Below are 22,711 nucleotides of genomic sequence, written 5' to 3'. Positions count from 1 at the left end.
GTTCAAATGTCGGCTGACATGCCAACGGTGTTGCTTATTTGTGGATTCCTTTTTCTTTAACGGTTCTCGGTTATAGCTCCAGCCATGGGTGCTTACCGCGATGGCTGCGGCGGCGAGTTTACAAAAACAAAAAAAGTCAGAAGAGAACTGAACCTAAACCTCCGTCCAACTTGAGCGAAAGTTGTTGCTGTGGTGTGAGCAAGGACAGCGTAAAGTTACTTCATCATTCAGTATTCGTCGTCCCCGGAAAAAACGCGACAAATTCTGGCACGGGGCCATCAGCTGCAGTCTACTCGGATCGCCGACTTCAGGTGGCACCCTCCTCACGACGTTCTCCCGCGAAGCCTGAAACTGCAATGAGCCCTCGAAACTGGTGATATTTTTTCTTGTTCACCTTGTGGAGAGAACCCGCAAAATATAAACAAAAAGTGCAGAAGCAGCATGCATCTCGTGCTCCTCCCAAACGTGCACGCACACAGACACACACACACAAAAAAGAAGAAAGAAACAAAGAAGAAATTATTCCCCCCTATCCTTGCTTATTATTTTTAACACTGTTCACGTTATAAGAGGAATGCGTGAACTTTCGAGACTGCGCACGAAAAAAGTCGCGCCTTTTTCGAGGTCGTGAAAAGTCGCGTATATATTGACAATATTTCGCAGTCTAACAAGAAATTTCTTATTATTCGAAACTGTGTAAATGATTCAATGGCATTAGGATAAAGTCACCAGAAGCGGCAACTTCACTATTCCTAATCGCCAATCTTCAACAACGCCTTCTTAAACGAGGTTAGTGTTTTTTGAGCTCTTGACATAAATACCAAACCTCGTTAACTAAACGCTACTCTGAGATCCTGCCATCTCATCTATGACAATTTCATATTAACGCACAGCAGACTTGTGCGACTGTGAAGAATCCAGCGAAGCTATTTCTTGCGAGCAGTTGCAAATTTCAGTTGCCTGTAATTAAACCCAACACTTTATAACGTTAGACGCCTTCAGACCCGTTTGAATCATTGTTGGAACTTTCCATTGAGAACAGCTTTTGGCATACTTGGCCCACACACTCGGCCTACACATCAGCCGCTCTTGGCGGCTGCTGTACAGTTCGCCCGCTACCGAAGGCTACATTATACACCCTTCTCAAAGTGCACTTTTACTGCACCTCAGCGCTTGAGTTATAAATTTACTACAAGGACTCAAATTAACCCAAACACTTTAATGCTTTTCTACACATTGCACATAACATGTCCCCTATTTGCGTGACATTTTAACAAGGCGACTCAATAAGTTCTCCGAGGACACCATGGGCACCTCGTATATTCCATCAATATACACGAAAAATTGAAGTCTCGGTATTTATTTCAACATTCGTAATTAGGACAGAAGCGCTAAACTACGCTCATCACCCGCCTTTACATTCCTCCTGCTTTGTCCGAACGCCAATTCAGTGTCACGCCTTAGGACACTGGTAAGCATTGGTGATAACGGTTAACATTGATATAACGCTTTGGAGGCCACTGAGTTTTTTTTTTCTTTTGACATGGGGTGCAATTGTTAACATTGATACAACGTTTTCGAGCCCTTTGAGAATATTTTTTTTACATAGGCTGCAATTATTGCACACACATTTACCTTCGCATGCCAATCGGCACTGATTCTGAACCAATTTTCTTTAAGTGGATCTCGGTAACAATTATAATTCCCCTAGCACAGCGGGCGAAATTATGTGTCGTTCATAAAACACACTTCTAATGCTCCGGAGCGCTTGCATACGTAGTTTACCACAAATGTAGCAATGGACCCATACGCTATGAAGTTTTCCTGCACATTACGCGTAATAAACATCAAGTACCTCACAGTGTTGCGAGAATATAGGAGAACCGTACTATACGTGTCTCGTGGAACTCATGTAAACAGGGAGAAAACAAGCAATCAGTAAATATTTGCAAACATCGTTATGAGGTCAGAAACGTTAAAGTAATTCCCCGCACATTACGCATACCATTTCCCACATTTTCTCTATATGTGAACTCTGTGTAACGTACAAATATTGCGAAACACAGCTGACATTTGCCGATAACGCTTACAAACACTAGCATTAAAACGGTTAAAGAAAAACGCGAACTGAACACTGACTAAAAAAGGCACACATATACAGGCGCCTGTGTGTGTATCTTTTAAGATAATTATCTGTAATATAATTCTATGGGTGTGGCTACGTCACCCAGTAGACAGGACGAACAGAAGCAGACACACACAGCGATATGTGGACGTTCGATGAGATTCTACACAGAAAACTCTTATCGAAAATTGAAATAATAGGAAATTCTACCTATATCAATAACTGGGTGGAATCACACCTACGCAATCGCCAACAATACGTTCTAGTTCTCGGCACCTCGATGTGTATATATGTGTACCACAGGGATCCGTCCTGGGACCTGCCTTGTTTGATATTTACATTGATGATCTCGTTCAGTCTCTATATTCATGTATATCGGTTAAGGTATATGCAGATGAGTTTGCAATTTTCAATAATTTAATTCCATAGAAGATCAGGATATTGCAAACCCTAACTTTCAGCTTTTGGCAGTTTGGTTTGTGACATGGAATACGGTAAGAAACTTTCATTTAACGCTTCCCAACTAGGACAAAGCATCAGTTTAGAGATTAACATTGACTTCCTAATTAGCTCACACACTTGGATACTTAGACGCGCATCACCGCTGACGCGCCCACGTTCATACTAAATATAAAATTCGTAAATCATCTAGCTCTCTCAGGACACCGTGAAAGCCCGCATATAACGTTTTCGAGCACCTCTGTCACACTAACTGCTTGGCTGTAAAAATGCAGACAATAATAATTGCGCTTGGATATTTCTCCAACCGAAAAGCCGAGAAATGGCGTGTGCATATAGAACACGCCGCCACGTCCACCGCGCAGTGCGGTGCGCTCGTGGCGAGTGAACGGCGCCAAAAGAAGTTGGACTATATACATATAGAAGGATACATGCATGCGCTCATCTACTTGCGGGTCTGGTGCGAGGTCAGTTAGCGCGACTCTCAGGGTGCTACGCCGGCCATAAAGCGCCACATTCTTGTCCAATTATATGACCACCACTCACTTGAGAACGACAGAGGCATTTGCTCCTCTGAAAGTTGACTCTTTAATGCCCTTAAATGCGACAGCTTGGAATCAAGACTACGTCGAGGCGGGTTCAGTGGACACGCCTTCTGACGGCGTACTTACTGCATTTTCTTTGCATGTTATCTAGAATCGATATATCTGGCCCACTTAGTATTGATAAATGGCTAAACGGCGCTCCCAAAACCAAGACGAAGCAAGGCGTATATATAGACAAAACACGAGCGCTCGTGATGCGTGCAGGCCTTTGTTCGTCTTCGTTTTCAGTGTGCTGTTGTGAGCCACGTTATGTAGGGTCAGGTCGGTGAAACGCCTAGCGTAAAGTACTTTGGCCCAATGGGTGTAGGCAAATCAACCTAGTCTTCAACTTGGTATAATATAAACAATGACCTCCGACGCGACAGCAAATTTCCGGAGCTTTGCGTTTAGACGGATAAGTAAGCAGGTATAAAGATGCAAAAAGGCACCTGAAAGCACTTAAACACTTCGGTGACATTTTAGCAGATGTTCTTGAAAAATTAAGTCCTCTTTACGAGTGAGTGCAAAGTGTTGTACATGTCCAGCTAAGAGACCGGTTCGGCTGCTTGCTACAAAGGCGCTCCTTTCTTTTTTATTTCATATTACGGCTCTCGTTTACTCTGTCATTAGCTTTTAAGCCGGGGCAGAAAACTGGATGCAGGGAAATTTGTGGTGCAGAAAAAGTGCGCCTCTGCGAAGCTCGCAGTAAACAGCGCACGGGCGCATCTGTGCGGACACGTCCCCCGGGGGCCGCTGACAGGCAGGGATGTCAAAAAATGGCTGGCGGACAGCCGCCGGAGGTGCTGCTAACACACATCCAAGGACACTCCCAATTCTTCATCATCAAAGAAGCACAAATAAGTCAAACGTTGTGCTGGTTGGTTCGCGTTATGCATGGAAAAAGACATAGAGAATGAAAGGAGTAAGCGCTGTCCATTCATTGTTTTCTCCTATGCGCTGTTTCTACATTTAGTTAAACAATCACAGATTCGCGGCTATTGTAGAAATACACAAATACCACAATCCTCAACATTACAAGCGGTGACGTGGGTTTATCGAGACGATGGAGAGCCTCAAACGTATTCATGGGTGATAAACCAAGAATGGGGAAACTTAACGCCCGATCCTGAAAAAAAGAATACTAAATACAGGAATGAGTGAGAAGGCAGAAGAAGATAAAAAAATACTCACCGATAGAGCAAACACGCACGATGAAAAGAGGATTGGGTTTAGCAGAAAGAGATGACCCATTTAACGATTGAGTACATCTTAAAATTTGAAAAGTAACAAGCGTTAAACACATGTCCCTTTGGCCTGGAACCTACAGGTCAATGCCGAAAAGGCGAGTGCCACAAAGCTAAATAGGTGCATGCCAAGTTCGCAAAATGAAAAAAGAAAATTGTGTTTAGGAGTTGATGGAAGAACGAATGCAAAGAAACAAAGTAGCATTGGAATGCCCTGGACTCTGCAAGCCACTTTTCTGGTGTGTAGTAGATGGAAGGAAGCCGAGAAGACGGCAGCCACTCGCACGAAAGCTTAAACCGTAGACATCCGCAGAACGTATGTACCTTCGTATTCGAGATGCTGACTGGGTACTCAAGCATGTGCACGGAGACAACACTGCAGGCCACGTAATAAAGGGGCAGAATATTTCGGTAAGTAATGCCGCGTTGTCGCTGCTTTTGTTCTGTGGTGTGGTAGTTGATAACAGATGATGATAACAGTGATGTTTTGGCTCATATTCGCCGAAATATATTGCACGCACCCAGAGAGTGACGACAGCAAATAATAATCGGTATGCACATCGCTTTGGAGGCGACTGTGAGAATTTCCCTTCTTTTTAGTGAAGCAAGTTGAAAGATTGCCAGTTCACGCAGTGTGACTTTCCCCATAACACTGGCGACGTAAAGACAACGCCAACGCATGCGCACTCCCAACCACGAACATTTTGACTTTTCAACTACGAGCGGAAGCGTCACACAGCGCTCACAATAATAGCCGCTGTTAATATCAAAAGGAAAAGAAAAGAAACTGCGCCATTGAAGCTCGTAGAACATCCTCGGCATGACCTCCGAGACACCCGCTCAAGTGCTTTGGCACACTGCCCTTACAACCAGCGAGTAAAATCCATTTGTATGTTTTAGCGAATAAACGATGTTTCTGTAGTCATGCATGGCGACCACCACACGCACCTCGTCTCTTTATGACTGCTAACAGGAAAGTCACTAGCCCTGCGGCTTTGCCAAGATTGATTCACCTCGATACTACGACAAACTCATCCAACGTGAAATTGCGTCGCATTTGGCAGCGCGTCTGGCCATGATTACACTCGAGATACGTTATCCCGTTGGCCGACGGTATCGACGGCACATGATCGGCACGCGAGCTGTTCATAATCATCCCCTTCTAAAACATTTATTGGTCGCTATTTACAGGGTATTTCGTGGTAGTCCGTCAGGGTCTTCTTGGTGGTCGGGCGTGGGGCCCTTTGTCTAGTTCGCCAACGGGCTCAGCTGCCCGGCGTGCTCGCTGCACGAGACCAACGTGGTCCTCACAGCAGTCGCTGGCCAGCAGTGCCTCCTATGGCTTCACAATTGGATTTATGATTTCGGGGACTGCTGTTGTCAGTTGGCATTACCATTTGGCACCGTACAAGGTGGCCTTTTGACCGCAGCCCGGGCAGTTAACTGCGTATCTGGTGGGGCACATTTTACTGAATAGGCTTAAAGGGCCAGTCAAGGGAAAAATGATTTCTTCTGTATCAGTAGATTGCCCTTCCACAATACCGAAAACACCACTCTTACCGCGAGAAGCCGCTTGGTAAGCCAGAAAAACCGAAAAACACGGAAGGCGAGTGGCGACGCCACCTTCAAGTTCCCGCACCAGCTCCCCGTCATGTCATGGATTTTGACAGCGTCTTCTAGGTCTCAGTTAATCATTTAGCGGTAAAGATTGATTACATGGTGTTCTAAAGGAGCCCAAGACTGAATATGGCTAGTTTCGCGAACTTTTACTGAGCTAACGTGGCCCAAATACGAAAAATTACTTTAGAAGTCGCGTCGTCAAGCAGAAGTGCTGACGTTTGTATCGTGCAAGGCTCGCCTGCCACGCGAGCGCATGCGCCGCTGCCACCATGCGAGCGAGCTACAGATAAAGACCTCACGTGCTTATCGTGCAGGGCACTATATAAACCCACCTCGTCTTGTTAATAAACGTTCTTTGTTGCTGACTTCCCAACGTGTCACATCTGATACAACGTTGGGGTTTCCGCGCGAAATTCAAAACAATTAACTTTGAACTTCATTTTCTCTTCTAATAATTGACCTATTGCAGTGTAATTAACGAGAGCAGTGTTTTCGAAGCATACTTTATCAGTCTAAGTTGATTTATTGTTTTGCTGGAAGGTGTGGTCCAATCGATGGCCTCCGCCCTCGTGAGTGGGAGAGGATATCGTATCCTGGTTCCCCTGTAGCGTGCCAATAAAGGCGATTTGGAAACGGACGGTGGAGTGTGGATATTCTTCGGGTGCTAGGATTTTGTGTACCCCCTCTTCGTTCCGGCACATGCGTCACGCCGGGACATGCAGGAATAGCGCGGAACGCGTGCTATTCCCGCACCACGCGCTACAGTGTGTGTTGCAAGCACTTGACCGTCAGTCTATACGAACACGTTCTAGCCTCCACAGTACTGCAGGGAACTATTGAGATTCAGTGTGATGCAATATCCACTGTTGTAGGTGATTTTCATTTGTGGATTTCGCATTTCTCAATGATTCAATTATTCCTGAAATGTTCCACGTACGTGTTGATTGTTCTGCATACGTTATCACACAGAGGCCAGTCGCCGATCGCCCGCAACGGCCAGCTGCCCTTTACTGTACGCTGTCTTTCCTCGACATCCGCGGCTACAATGCTTCGGAGCTCGCAGAAAACTCTCTACGCACGGGTACACGATGCGACCTGAGTGGCCTGGACGACGTTTCCGTTAGAGGATACATTTTGTGCCCGGCGCAGAACTCTATATTAGACAGAGCCAAGTGGTCTACCACGTGACTACACACGCTAGCACAAACGCGAACGGTGCGGGACAATATAGTTTTCTGGCGTCCTTGGAAATTGCGGAGGCGACGATCAATGAACTTGCACGCTCGCCAGCGGTCTCTGGCTTGCGAGGCTTTCTCGTGGATTCACTCTAAAGGTGGCCGGCAATTTCCAGCGTCTACATGTTCGTTGCTGAATACCTCGCATTGCGCTGCGTCTGGTGGCGCAGCCTTCGGCATGAGAACAGGACTGTTGCCTTTGCCGCCTTTAAATAGAGCATTACGGCCCCAATGCAGTAGTGCGACTTTTCTGAGCCAGCAGTGGAAATCAGTGGCGAACCCCATGAAAAAACGAGAAAGGTTAATGCTGTTGTTACGGTAAGCCATCGCGCAGACAGCGGTCGCGAGGCGCCCGTATGGAGGCCCAACAGGCACTGCACGGCCTACCTACCTCTAGGTCCTTACACATCCTTCGGCCGTGCGGTCTGGGGTCGACGAAGGCGTGCGGAGGGAGCGAGCGTACGAGGAGCTCCGCCGACTCGGCCAGTCGTCGGATCTGGGCCTCGACCAGCACGGGCGTTGGCGGCGTCACTGGGCGCACGCCCGCATCCGATGAATCCCCGCCGGAACCCAGCATCCCCTGCGTGGACACGGCTCGCGTTATATAACTTCTCCCGGGGCGCAGTCGAGGGCTGCGCGTGATGCCAGCGCTACCGTCTGTCGGACGACATTGCAGCCACGATAACCTTTTGCTTTTCTGTTCTTTTATCTGCTCCCTTTCGCCAGATCCCCAAGCATGGGGATCTGAAACGGCAAGCCGTTTCATTGCTCGCAACTATAGTGCACTGTCTAGTATCACGCAAATCAAAAGCAAACTATCATTACCAACGTTAAGTACCCGCCGTAATATTGCATTGCTGTCATTGTTCCATAAGGTCATTCACTCTGACGATTTATCACTACCCTGTTTGAATAATCAAGTCTATACATCGCGAAGATTGCACAACGCGCTCAGTTACGCCCGCCTATATGGTGCGACGCAATCATTTAATTCTTCTCCACTACCTCGCGCTATCCGTCTCTGGAACAGCTTACCAGACGACATTGCTTCACTTAGAGACCATGACGCTTATTGTGTTCAGTTAAACAAACTTCCACACACTGCGCTTAGTATTGTCACGTAGTAGTGACGCTGAAGAAAACAGTCGTGAAACTGTGTACAACGAAACTGGTTGTTTATTGGGCGAACCTGTGCCCACAAAAGCAAGGTACACTCAAAGCACAACGATAGCGGCGAACACAGTCGGCGATCGTCGAAAATCTGATCAGCGGCGCGACGCGTCGGCTTTTATACCTGAGTCATCGAAGGTTCCAGATTAATCCATGATGCCCGCGTGTCTTCCAGAAAGTTCTAGACAATTCGCGTCCGTCACACAATCAGATAACATAAGCGTCGCTGAAAACACGCAATGGAAAGAAGCATCGATAACGTTCTAGAAACTTCCGATACAGGCGCGTCCTGCGCCGAACGATAACGTTTAACATTCGTTAGCCGGTGGAAAGCGGCCACCGGTGAAAGATAAACATGTGTACGTGTCAGTATTCTTAACGGCGCATAGTATCCTTAATTTAGCTATTGCAAGGGTACTTTTCAAACTGATGGCGTCTGTCTTTTCGTACCACTGTCGCACATTTTTTTGTTTTTGACTACAAATGTATAATGACGCAATTGTATGGTGACTGTGTTATATTGTGTATTGTGGCTGTAATTCGTATTATATTACTCCTGCACGAATAGTTTGCACGTATAGTTATCTGTTAATATTCTACTGCCCTGTAATTTGTGCTATGTGGAAATCTTCATATACAATGTATTGAATTGTACTGTATGCTCCCCCCCCCCCCCTCACCCTATGCCTCTTACGGGGCCTGTGAGGTATTATCAAATAAAATAAAAATGAAAAAAAAAAACCCTGTGCTCGTTTGTCGGTTCAATTTCAAGCTAACTTTTGTGTGACGATTATTTTTGCATGTGCGCCTCGACAGCTGCGCACTCTTTGACTGCTTCTTGCCCCCGCTTAATGAAATGGATCTGCCAATGCCAAACAACATCCCTGAATATACAAATGGAAGATTGCACACGATGGAAAAAGGAGGAAAAAGAAAATTCAAGTCGCTCGACTGACCATGACGAAGAGACTGCCGTGTGCAAAAGCAACTTTTCTCTTTTGTAGTCGCCATGATTTTTCTCGCTCGAGCGTCTCGTGTTCGCAGCGCCGTTCTACCGCGAGAACGTAAAGCATAAAGAAGAGCATGGAATGGCCAGAGGAAATAAAGGATACATCGGGGAAGGAAGGAAAATGGAAAGGAGTCAAGCAGCAGCGAAAAACAACGTAAAAATACTAAGTAAAGAAACACGGTTCACGTTAAACGTGTGCAAAAAAAAAAAAATCATCATAGAAGCTTCTAAAGCAGCGGAGGTCCCCAATCAAGGGGATTGAAGAGAAGGGGCCCCAAAAACAAGAAAGACAGCAGCGCGAGGTGCAGCAAAGCGTTCTGAAAGACAAAAGGAAGAAGGAAATTAAGAAAGGGCGGACGCGCGCATAACCCAAATAGCGCACCGTCAAAATTACACGCCAGTCGGTGGTGAAACAAAGAATCCAGAACAAATACTCACCAGCGAAGGTTGTTGGAATGAAGCGCAAAAGTTACGCAAGAACGATGAGCGGAGGTCGAGACAGCAACTGTGGTGCGCTGCGAATGTGCTCACTTTGCTCTTCCTTGTGTTTCGCATTGAAGACCGCAAGGAACAAACAGGACATGCAAGTCTGCTTTGGAAATAAGCACCGCCGTCAAGTCTGCAAAGTGCAGTTTACGAGAGCAGCTGTTTCTGAGCGTGAATGTGTACTCGAAAGTGCGTGACAGCCAGTGTGACACCGCACCTATAGCCTTACACTTAAACGCTCTGTTGAAAGGCAACTTCACAACTATAGCAGGTGGCTAGTGCCGGCGTCGCCACCGACATGGAATCTGTTAACGAGTTTCACTGCAACTTAAGTTAGTCAAATAACGCTCGATTAGTCTCCAAGTAGTGCGAAGAAATACGTCATTTTTAAACGTTATATGCTACAAACCGACAACAACTTTAGCACAAGAGCACATGCTGAAAGAAAATTGCGACTCAAATCAAATCAAACCAAAACCGCATGTAACGAAAGCACGTTATAAAATCATAGTTTATATCTTTGCAACCGTACTACCAGGGTCCTTTCTATAATTTCGTACTGGTCACAAAACTTCCTCGGAACTTTCATAAAGGGACAGACGGTCGCACCAGACGCGCTGGCGTAGGTAGAAGAGGAACAATTTGCTACGCCGGATGACTGGGCTGCGCGATCATGCAAATGTTGCACGAGGAAAGGCGTCCTTTGCACATTTATTTCAGTATGTTTGCAGGGTGCACATTTCTTAATTTTCTTTATTTATACATTTCCCCGCTTAGCCCGAAGGCGTTACAGCAGGGGGCTTAAAAGCTTGAAAACAACAACAACAGCAGTAAAAAAAAGATATTGATTCACACTGCATACTTTCTCAGATGTCAGTCGATTCCACTGAGCGATAGGTTCTCACACACACAAAAAAAAAATTGCACAAAGGTTCGTCCTGGCCTGGTATTCCCTAATTTTGTACTTGTAGTTAGCCTGTCCAGATATATAATTTGACTGTTTTAAGTAACTTTCGCTATTAATTACAGTTTTGTTATTAAATATTTAGCACGTAGGTTGTAACTGCAATGTTTTTAGGCAAGACGAAAGCGATTCCAAATTCAACACTTTCCTTTTTTTCCCATTTCAGTGCAACTGTAGTTTCTACCGTACCTAAGACGAACCTGGCTGCTCTGTTATGAATTTTTTTCTAGTTTATTGATCAGCCATGCTTGAGACGGGTCCGAAAGAGTACAGGAATTTAAGGCCCAACCAGAACGAAGAAATCTTCGGCGGATTTTCGGCGTCGGCGCCAACCGGCGTACCACGGCGGCGGTCGGCGACATTGAGAACAATGCGCCGGCAGTTCACGCTCGCTCGGCGCCCTAACCGAGCATGCCATACTGCAGCGCCGACGGCGAAAGTGGCGGTAAAGGCAAGAGGCAAACAAACTATGGCCTCCGAGGCGGCGCGTTGCGTCATGTAAGCGAGCTCGAAAGCCATATACAAAGCGAGCTTCCGGCGTAGCCGTCCGCGAGTGCCTCGTCCCAAGCAGCCGATCGCTTGCATGTGCTCCGGCTACGTGGCTATAGATGGGTAAGTGTGCCGTCCGCCGGGCACGAAGAGTAGTTCAGCGCTTCTCCGCATCATGACGACAAAATTGGGGCTGCGGTCGGAGGTTTGTCGTAGGCGGCGCGCGTCGTCTGCTGCTGCGGCCGTTTTGCAGTGGAACTTCGGTGCACTTATCCGTGTATTTAAACTGGAAGCTGTCTTTAAGTGACATCAGAGGCAGTTACGAATTTTATCAATGCATGTCAGGTATTTTAATGGCGAAAGTATCGTATTTGAGTCGCCCATCAGCTGGCTCTTCCCAGGATTGAGAGGTAAAATATATAACCTGCGTTGACAATTGTAAAAATCTTTCACATAAGTCATAAGGACACTAATTGTGAATCAGAGGAATAGCTTTGCGGAAGTTTTAAGGCGAGACAGACGAAAATTCGTATTTCGAGACAGCACATATACAGGAGCCCTAGAGCGGCGTGTGGCGGCGTCATTTGCGCACGAAATGTGGTTTCTCGAGACCGCGTCGGAGGGTTGTTTTTTTCTTTTAATGAACGTAGAACACCGTCGAACAAATATTAAAATTCAAACAACCAGACCTTCTAGTGTAATTTGTTTGCACTGTTGTATGTTATTGGGGAAATAGGAGATCACAGGGAGAGGCCTTCGTCCTGCAGTGGACATAAATAGGCTGATGAGGGTGATGATGATGATGAAGTTATTGCACGAGGTAGGTATACGAGAGTAATAAAATTCTATGTCATGAGTACACTAGCTGGCGGTTATAGAATGAAATAAAAATACTCATGCCTCTTGATCATCATATAAGTATATTTTCATGTATTACTCATGCTTCGAGCAAACACACGCACAAACAACACTACGAAAAAAAAGCGATGACAGCAAACAAGGTTTAGGAAGTACAGCATTGCATCGCTCCGGCCACAAGACATGTCGCAATTTCATGTGCTTTTTCTTTTCCCGTGTGCGCCCAGACGCCAAGTTCCTGCTCTTCACAAGAAAGTGAAGGCGCGTTATAGAATAAAATTCGATAATTTTGTTTGTAAGTTCAAGTTTGTGTTGCTCACAGCCGACCATTCCTGGAGGCTTCAGCTGGATGTAGGATGAAAAATCCGCTAGGCTTGCACGCGTCAGCGCATTTGCACTGAAACAGTGCTTGAACGTATTTTCTAGGAATGTCACCATCTTCTTCAGACTATCGGAAGGAAATGTCAGCCCACCCATGTTCACGTGAACGGTCAGTGATGACTCTAGAGGAAGGGGTTGTACTATTGGCGTGAACAAAGCAGTAGAACATTCTGTACACCTTCCCTTTGCCATGAACTTCCTGGCCACATAGCCGGCCACATACAGGATCTGCCTGGCCTCACTGTTCTTTTGCCATGGAGCTGTGGTCAATTTCACAGGCACTGCTTTCAATGAGATGCTTCCTTGCTGGTCATATTCCCACGTAACCTCAATGTGTTTGACAGTGGCGGTTCCCTCGGGCGACGCGAATGGATGATGCAGGAAGCTGTTCCTCATGTTCTTTACCAAGTGTGGAAAGTCTGATATGAAGTGTGTCATGATATGGACGGAAGCGCGCGAAAAACAAAAAGACATTGCCGTGTTCGCCGTGCGGGGGCGATGACGAAGTGGTGTGATCGTGTGGCGCGTGGCGCGTGGTGCGTGCAAGTGTTCGGAGCTGCTCGGCGTTGAAGGCCAGCCGGTTCTCGCTGGACGCCCGGTCCAGAGAACCCAGAACGCCCACTGCGCCGTCCTTGGACGCAAAGGACCTGTGTTCCTGCTGGGCAACCGGTCCAGGGAGCCAGGCGAACGAGGTAACTCGTTCTCGGATGCCGGTGACCTGCGTTCCTGCTGGGCAACCGGTCCAGGGAGCCAGGTGAGCGGGGCAACCGCGGTCCAGAGAGCCAGGCGAGCGGGGCAACCGTTCGAGAGAGCCAGGCGAGCGGGACAACCGGTCCAGGGAGCCTGAAGGGCCTGTGTTCCTGCTGAACAACCGGTCCAGGGAGCCAGGCGAGGGGGTCGCTTTCCCGGGCCACTGCCACGACCAGCCTGCTGCCGGAGGCGAGAGCAGTAGCGAGAGCTGTTGCACGGCTACCACGGCTGTGTCTGCTACCGTCCCTGCTGCAGCTGCAAATCCCATGATGCCGTGGGTAGGCCCATGGTGACGTCGTCCAGCCGTCAGCCGACCCTTCGGGACCGACATCGGCCTCTACGCGTCAACGGGCTCCACGCAAAAGGAACGCACGGCGAGAGACTTTAGAATATATAACAGGACACTCTAGTAGCAGCTTCGGGACTGCATGCATTAACAAACTTAAGTACGTGTCCATCGTGATGTCTGTACGTCTTTGTGCTGTTAATATACATTCTGTGTTTGTGTGCACTCGAGTGGTCGATTGCGTTCCTTGGTGAGTGGTCCTGGGCCCAAACCTCATTACAGTCCATCACCAATCTAACATCATAATCATCATTTTCATCACAATCTGGCGAGCCTGCCAGGATACCGCTCGTAAAATAATCGAAGGAAATTATCCTCCCTCGAGTGCACGCTCACGTACAGAAACGAAACGATGGATACAGAAAGATTAGCCACTATTGGATCACAGCTAGGACTGTCCGGTGTGGAATTGCGTACGTGGATTGAGAATTAACAGGCAAAACAAAGAGCGGAACGAGCTGCGGAGAGAGAAGCAAGTAAGGAAGCCGACGAAAGAACTCGACAAATTCTTGAGCTCAAATTGAAGCTCCAAGAAGGAGCTCAGAGTGAATCCGCACGAATCAACACTGATTCGATGTCTCTTCCGAGTGCCGCCTCTTCAGTTCTCAACCCGCAAAAGTTGCTTCCGTTGTTCGATGAGCGACGCGATGATTTGCATGCGTACTTGCAAAGGTTCGAGCGCGTGGCAACAGGACAGGATTGGCCACAAGAGAAGTGGGCATTAGCTGTGAGCATGTGTTTGAGTGGTGAAGCACTCACAGTAATTGGCCGAATGACTGCCGCTGATTCATTAAACTACGAGAAAGTAAAGAAAGCTTTGCTGCAGAGGTTTCGATTCACTGCGCAAGGTTACCAGGAGAAATTTCGCAAGGCAAGGGCAGAGGATGGAGAAACGGGGAGACAGTTAGCTGCTAGGCTTTCAGGGTACTTCGACCACTGGATTGACATGGCTAACGTGTCCAGAACGTTCGACAGCCTTCGAGACCACATGGTCGCCGAACAGTTTATCCGGTGTTGCCATCCAAAGCTTACTATATTCCTGAAAGAACGAGAATGCAAGTCACTCCAAGAGCTAGCTGATGCGGCTGATCGGTTCATTGAAGCTCAGAACCTATCGAATCTCGGGAAGGTTACGGAGGACGCAAAAGACGTCACAAGGAATCCTACCAGCGCTCCAAGAAAACCACCACCAAGGTGTTTGCTTTGTAAGCGCCTGGGGCATCAAGCTCATGAATGTCGCAACCAAGCTAAAGAAGTGACAAAGTGCAAGTTCTGTGGGAAGGTTGGTCACAAGAGCGACGACTGCTGGAGCACGAAGGCGCACAAGGAGAAAAGTTCAGCCTGCGTGGTCAACGAGAACCGCTATGATTTTTCTTTGTGTCACCCAACTGGAAAACACAAGAAAGGGAAAAATAGTGACACTTTTGACAAAAAACCGGATCAAAGAAAACCCATTTTTCTGGTGGAAGGAATGCCAGTAGTTGAAGGGCAAGTTCTCGGTCGAACAATTAGGGTTCTTCGTGATACGGGCAGCAATACTGCAATTATCCGAAGAGACATAGTTCCCGATCAGCGTTTGACCGGAAAGAGGAGCAGAGTCCTGCTTATTGATGGCTCTGTAATTGATGTGCCAGAAGCCAGACTCCACGTAAATACACCCTACTTTACTGGAGAAATCACAGCCTTATGTATGGACAAGCCACTTTACGATCTTGTGCTCGGAAACCTACCGGGTATCAGAGGACCTCAGGAGCCAGATATTAACTGGAAGCATGCTACAGCCGACCAAAGAGACACTGCGTCGCTGAACTCGAGTGTGCAATTGGTACCTGTAGAGCACTCTCACTATGTTTCCGCCATGGTCAAGCCACAAGAGGATAAGACGACTCCATTGTGCGCACCAAAGATAAAGTGGTGTGACGTTAACAAAGACCAGTTTGCAGAGGAACAGCAGAAAGACAAAACGTTGAAATCTCTGTTTGCTAAAGTCGACAGAAAGTGCAAGTCACCAAAAGGCCACTGCTACTCGTTCCTTGAAAAAGGTGGGCTTCTCTACCGACAGTACTGTCTTGCTACCGGCAGGACATTTAACCAGCTTGTCGTGCCGAAGATGTTTAGAAGACCTATACTTGAAGTCGCACACGAAGGTCTTATGGCCGGACATCAAGGCATTCGGCGCACGACTGATCGAGTCTTGGCGGATTTTTACTGGCCGGATCTGCATGGCGACGTGAAACGTTTCGTCAAGTCCTGCGATAAGTGCCAGCGAACAACACCAAAAGGCAAAATAGGTGTTGCGCCTCTGGGCAACATGCCTATAATACGTACACCTTTTGAGCGCGTTGCGGTCGATTTAATTGGTCCTTTTTCACCGAAATCGGACCGTGGCAACCGCTATATTCTGACCCTCATCGATTTTGCCACACGATATGCGGATGCCATTGCTCTCCCCGCAATTGATGCTGTGCACGTGGCAGAGGGAATGATTGAGATCTTCTCTCGCATTGGTCTACCCAAAGAGATCGTAAGCGACCAAGGAACAAGCTTCACAGCAGAACTCATGGAAGAGGTGGGCCGTCTACTTGCCATCAGGTTTCTAGGAACAACTCCCTATCATGCCATGGCGAATGGGCTCGTGGAGAAGTTCAACGGTACCCTGAAGACCATGCTGAAGAGGATGTGCCAGGACAAACCTCGATCATGGGACAGGTACCTTGCTCCACTGCTCTTCGCCTACAGAGAGGTGCCGCAAGCAAGCCTGGGCTTCTCGCCTTTTCAATTGATTTATGGCCGACACGTACGGGGACCACTGACAGTGTTCAAGGAGCTGTGGACCAATGAAGATATCGACGGCGAAACTCGCACAACATACACCTATCTTGTCGATCTTCGAAATCGTCTTGAGGAAACATGCAAACTCGCCCATGATGAGTTGGAGAAGGCACGCGCAAAGCAGAAAACCTACTTTGACCGGAAGAGCCGTCCTCGCAAGTTAAACGTTGGCGATAAAGTACTTCTTCTACTACCGACTGATTCGAACAAATTACTAATGCAGTGGAAAGGTCCATTTGAAGTTGTCGAACGGAAGAATGAAGTCGACTATGTTTTGAACATGAGTGGAAAAAGAAAAATATTTCACATCAATATGCTCAAGAAATATGAGGAACGCGAACCTTTACAAGTGCAGCAGGTCTCTGCCATAACAGAGATCACCAAGCCTTCGACAGACCTCACACGGGAAGGACCAAACAACAGTCTCGCGTGGGGACCAGCTCAAGATCAAGCGTTCAGCATTTTCAAGAATAAGCTCGGCAATGCTCCCATTCTACAAGCATTCAACATGACAAAGAGTAGGATAACATCGGAGCAGATTACCTGAGCCGTGTCTAAATCGCTGAACGAACAAGTGTATATTACCATAGAGTTAAAATTTTTAACCTTTGGATTGCTAAAGGACAAGAAGACAATTACCGACTTTACTTTTAAAGCAACAGTTGTATATGTAGTGGACTCGTGAAAGTGTACCTCCGCGCAACACGTTGGCCTTTGTTTTCCGCCTTCTTCCCCATTAGAAAAGTTGTAAACAACTTTCTTAAAACCGGGGGTTGTCATGATATGGACGGAAGCGCGCGAAAAACAAAAAGACATTGCCGTGTTCGCCGTGCGGGGGCGATGACGAAGTGGTGTGATCGTGTGGCGCGTGGCGCGTGGTGCGTGCAAGTGTTCGGAGCTGCTCGGCGTTGAAGGCCAGCCGGTTCTCGCTGGACGCCCGGTCCAGAGAACCCAGAACGCCCACTGCGCCGTCCTTGGACGCAAAGGACCTGTGTTCCTGCTGGGCAACCGGTCCAGGGAGCCAGGCGAACGAGGTAACTCGTTCTCGGATGCCGGTGACCTGCGTTCCTGCTGGGCAACCGGTCCAGGGAGCCAGGTGAGCGGGGCAACCGCGGTCCAGAGAGCCAGGCGAGCGGGGCAACCGTTCGAGAGAGCCAGGCGAGCGGGACAACCGGTCCAGGGAGCCTGAAGGGCCTGTGTTCCTGCTGAACAACCGGTCCAGGGAGCCAGGCGAGGGGGTCGCTTTCCCGGGCCACTGCCACGACCAGCCTGCTGCCGGAGGCGAGAGCAGTAGCGAGAGCTGTTGCACGGCTACCACGGCTGTGTCTGCTACCGTCCCTGCTGCAGCTGCAAATCCCATGATGCCGTGGGTAGGCCCATGGTGACGTCGTCCAGCCGTCAGCCGACCCTTCGGGACCGACATCGGCCTCTACGCGTCAACGGGCTCCACGCAAAAGGAACGCACGGCGAGAGACTTTAGAATATATAACAGGACACTCTAGTAGCAGCTTCGGGACTGCATGCATTAACAAACTTAAGTACGTGTCCATCGTGATGTCTGTACGTCTTTGTGCTGTTAATATACATTCTGTGTTTGTGTGCACTCGAGTGGTCGATTGCGTTCCTTGGTGAGTGGTCCTGGGCCCAAACCTCATTACAGTCCATCACCAATCTAACATCATAATCATCATTTTCATCACAAAGTGCAACTGGCGTTTGGAGTAAACAGGGTGTGATGTCTTACAGACAACTCGCTCTAGTTTTCCTGTAATGCGAAAAATACGCCACATGGATCGATTACAGCTTGCAGCATCAGTCGTGACAAAGTTGACGAAAAGACCAGATTTCTCGGCCAATATAAGGAACTCAAGGATGATATTACCAAGTAGATTGGCGTTTACATTTCCTTTTGACGCAAAGACACCTAGCACTTTGTGACATTTAACTGTAAACGGCTGGTATATCACTACTAAAGCGTGGTCTGCCATGACAGAACTCGCACTGTCTGTCGAAAATGGCCCCAGATCGACGAGTCCATTAACTTGCCCGTGCACGGACAGATTTTGAGACAGCTTCATTTCGTCTAGCAATCTGCCACCATGACGCTGATGCTCAAGCATTTCACAGCATTATTCTTTCAGCGCTGACTCTTCTGTTGAAGCCGAAACCACTTCTAAATGAGCGCAGGTACCTCTGCAGGCAGGTCCGTCCAGGAAGCAGCACGATTCCTTTCTTGCGTAGGTGCTCATAGAGGCGTTTGCTTTTCATGCGCATCAACGAGCATTCAAGTATCCACTCAGCCTTCATACCTTTGGTGCTTCTGCGCTTGCAGGCGTTGAAACACGCCATGACCTGTAGCTGCTGCTTCAATGACAAATCTTTTGTCTTTGATTTCAAAGTGTCATCTCTCAGTTTACGGTCCCCCCCCCCCCCCCCCCCATACACTTGAGCGTTGCTTCTGCGGTGACGATCTTTGCCTTCGCCCTTTTCAGTTTTTGGACTGTAAGCTTGTATCTGTATGTGCAGTTGCCAGTACCTGTATTCTTCCTTCGTCTATATGAGAGCTGATTCTGCAGCAGCTTTCTGGTGTAGCAGCAGTGCATGCAGCAATCGTTTTCTTGGGAAGCTATGCCACTGCACTTCAAGCTGAATTTTCTGCTGCCATGGCTCTTTGTATTTACTGTCGTTCTTGCCAGCACATCTTCAAGCTTCCCACTGGCTTTAATTCCTTTACACAGGACCATTTTGTCCACGTTCATCAGGAGTACGCTCATTTCCCCAATTGTGTGCAAAGTCTTCTTCAGTACCAAAATTGTACAAGGACAACCTTTACTAGGGTAATGCTGTGGCCATCTCTTTTTTTTTTTTTTTTCTAGTGGTTACAACAGGCTGATGACAACAAGCGCTGCTTTCATTGGCAATTAAGTGATTCGGTGAAAATCTGACAAAGTTCAGGCACGCTTTCTTTTTTCGCGTATTTTACCGGCGGACATCCCGCCGAAGTCTTGCTTCTTATCTTTGCGGGAATGGTCTTTGATAGGTAAGCAGGCGCGCCGGGCAGTATTGATGGAACAGCGTCGCTTCTTAGGCCCGGATTAAGAAATGCTCCTAACCTTAGACCGTTTCCCTACCTTACGCAAGGAGTCCTTCATGCTACCTAAACGTTAGGCGCCCTCAGAAGGCCATCGCGAATTCTAAAAGCTTCTTTTACCTTCCCTGCGGAAGGAGCGCCTCACTAAAGTCCCTAGATATTTTTTTTGCTTAAAATCTAGGGACTTTACGCCTCACCAAAGGAAGTGGAACGTTACAGGCTTCTGGTTTTGAGATTACTTACGAAAATATGCAAAATATTTCTAATGAATTGCCAAAGTAAACTTCCGGCGCTGTTAGAATTGCATTTCTACTTCTATATAAGGGCATAAATGCCATTTCTTTCGTCAATGACGTAAAAATAGCTCAAAAATGATGCACATGGCAGGAAAGCAAGCTCAGCCTAGCAACTTTGGCAGCATCTGACAGTTCGGTTCGTCAGGCGTCGCTTTCTTTTTCTTTTTGGCCTGCGTTTTGTTTCGTGCGTGTGTGTGTGTATTTTCCATGCCGGGCAAAACTTATTTCACGGAGGAAGAAAAATTATCTGTGGCTTAACTCAGTTATGCCTGGGTGTGCGTAGCTAGAGGTACGGTTAATATTATTGTTTAGCTTGGTTCTCTCTACAGTTACGTCTTTTTCATTTAGCTTCGTAGGTCTGAATGTTTAGGTTTGGATGTTACCTCTCGTTAAGTTATGGCTATATTAAAGACTAGACATTGTTAAATGGTAACGTATTTATTGTGAAAGTCTTCATCTTGTTGTTTCTCAATTGCCACAAAGACGGCCCGATGGTCGGTGAGGCGGGAGGATAAGAGGTTGTCGTCCAGTGACTTGAACACGTTTCGGGTGCTATCCTCATCTGAATCCACTCGCCTGGCCACTTCGTACTTACGACGCTTCTCGAGGCGTGCGGCTCGTTCTTGCTCCGTCTCTTCTGCGTCGTCTACACCGGGGCTTTTAATGGGTATTTAAGTACAATCTATGCACCCAGTAACCCCGGGGAATCCTCCAATGGCATAGAACCTAGTCATGACTGACCTCACTTCCCTGGCGTTTGGCACCCGAACGTACTTGGGATACAGACGTAGGCATATCAGCTGTGTCTTATCTCAAATGCGTCGGCATATAGAGGGTTGGGATACACACACAAGGTCCCCTACAACAGTTTGCATGGCACCCGTTCCGTAAAAACGCAGTGCGATGAGGACCTTCAACAGAGCAGGTAGCGGCGCTCCTCTGTTGTCAGTGTTGCAAAGCAGTTGCAGCTCTGTCAGTATGGTTGCAACAGCTCGCTTAGAAAAACGACACCGGGCTAGAAACTCCACTTCGTTGTAGTGTTCCAGTGGATAATGCCTGTCAATCACATGCCAGATTGGAGTCAACGGCGGAGGCTTGTACACAGTCCCGTAAAGAAGTTCACTTGCACGCCGAAGAAACCTTGCATAGCTTTCGAAGCTATCGTCTTCGGATAAATATCGCAAGGCCGTCATTCTCGCCGCTCGCTTTTCACTGAAAAACGGAATCACAAAAGAAATGGCACAAAGTCCAGTCTGCGGAGCCAAACTGGACGTCAATACACGGCAGCTGGCTGCCGCGGCGTTGGCTGCGCACGGCACTTATCCAAGCCGAGCATACCGCGTGCAAAGTCCTGCGGAGAAGCATACGTTCAGGTAGAGGAGCACGGTTAGGAAGCATGAAGGTAGCATGCCGGCTTCCTAAGCGTGAGGAAGCACCAAGGAGGCCCTAACTTAGTGCCCCTTAGTAAGGGACGTTCCAGAATTGACGCCAGGTCGCCTTACAGCGTGTAAGACGTGCTTAGTAAGTAAAGGAGCGTTTCAGAATCCGGGCCTTAGCCGCGGATATGCCCTCGGAATCTGTACAACCTTCCCGCCTATCCCATGAGTGTAGTGACGCTCAACGAACTCGTCCTCAAAGTGGCGCTCGCACACTACCGAATGCGGTTGAAGTTCTTTGTCAGCGAGGTGAGGTGCACGCTACCATCTTTTGAACTGTTCTGGGTCACGCGGCGTCGCAAAAAGCGTCGTTAAAGCGATATCTTCTGCCCTTGGCTCGCATGTTTGTAGCCGGACATACAATATAGGGCGCAAAGCAAGTGGTGTCCTCCTGATTTTCTTTGGCGTAGCGACATTTTCACTCGGTCCTGGATCCTAAGGAGCTTGACACTGACGAGTGTTATCCACGATGTCCATTCCACTGCCTAAACAGTGAGCAATAAAAGTACGGTGCAATATCACGGCTGCGAGTGCAGCTCAGCGTGCCGTCTACCTTTTAGCAGACGATAGAATGACCGTTTTTGAGGGCAACTGATTAAAACAAGAAACATCACACGTTTAGAGTGTCTTTCAGCGCATATTTCCAACTTTATTTCAAGTTTTCGTTGGAAAAAAACAAAAACAAAGTATTTGAAATCTTACAGGCGCGCAATAACAGGAGTAGCAGACGGCGCGCACTTCGCGGCAGACCTCCGACCGCAGCGCCACTCCTGCTGTCAAGACACGGAGAAGAAGTGAACTACGCTGGTCGGCACACCTACCAATCTAGCCACCGTACTCCGGCCATGGCAAATGGTGCAGCTTTGCTCGGTATCATAGATTTCCAGACAGGGGCATACACCGAAGTGCACACTAGCGAGCACGGCTGCTGCTGGTGCTACGTGTTTCAGTATAGACAACAAGCAAAATATATATTAACAGCGATGCTGTTTAAGCCAGCCGTAATTTGTGGGGCGTGCCAAGAAACTGCCGCGCCGTAGCCATGGCAACCCGGAGGAGGGGACCACGTGCGTGCGCACGCGGTCTCCTCCTCGCCAGCTCTCTGCTTTCCCGACCCCCGCCCCTCTTCTCTCCGCAGCGTCCTGAGCCAGGAGAAAAAAAAAAGAGAAAGCTTGCACTAGGTCGCGCAAAGCTCAAGACACAGCGAAGCTGGCCGATTGATATCGAGGGGTTATAGCCTCCAACGCGTTCGGCGTCGACAAACAGCAGCGTTCTTGACACTGGGCCAACCTTGGTTTGCGTGCCTGCGTTTGTGGCATGCTAGGAACGCTGTCGC

General features: G+C 48.0%; 1 protein-coding gene across 1 annotated transcript in view; it reads right to left on the bottom strand.

Moving 5' to 3' along the window:
• LOC119456565 (NGFI-A-binding protein homolog) overlaps positions 1-22,711 on the bottom strand; it is a 624,616-nt gene that overhangs the window by 110,466 nt on the left and 491,439 nt on the right. The window contains exon 10 of the mRNA XM_037718396.2: positions 7,659-7,847. Within this exon, the coding sequence (XP_037574324.2) occupies positions 7,659-7,847 (189 nt within the window). The remainder of the gene's footprint in view (positions 1-7,658; positions 7,848-22,711) is intronic.

Source organism: Dermacentor silvarum, chromosome 6 (genome assembly GCF_013339745.2).
Source record: "Dermacentor silvarum isolate Dsil-2018 chromosome 6, BIME_Dsil_1.4, whole genome shotgun sequence".
NCBI lineage: Eukaryota > Metazoa > Arthropoda > Arachnida > Ixodida > Ixodidae > Dermacentor > Dermacentor silvarum.
Note: the sequence above shows the minus strand (reverse complement) of the source record. Positions and strands in the feature narration are given on the sequence as shown.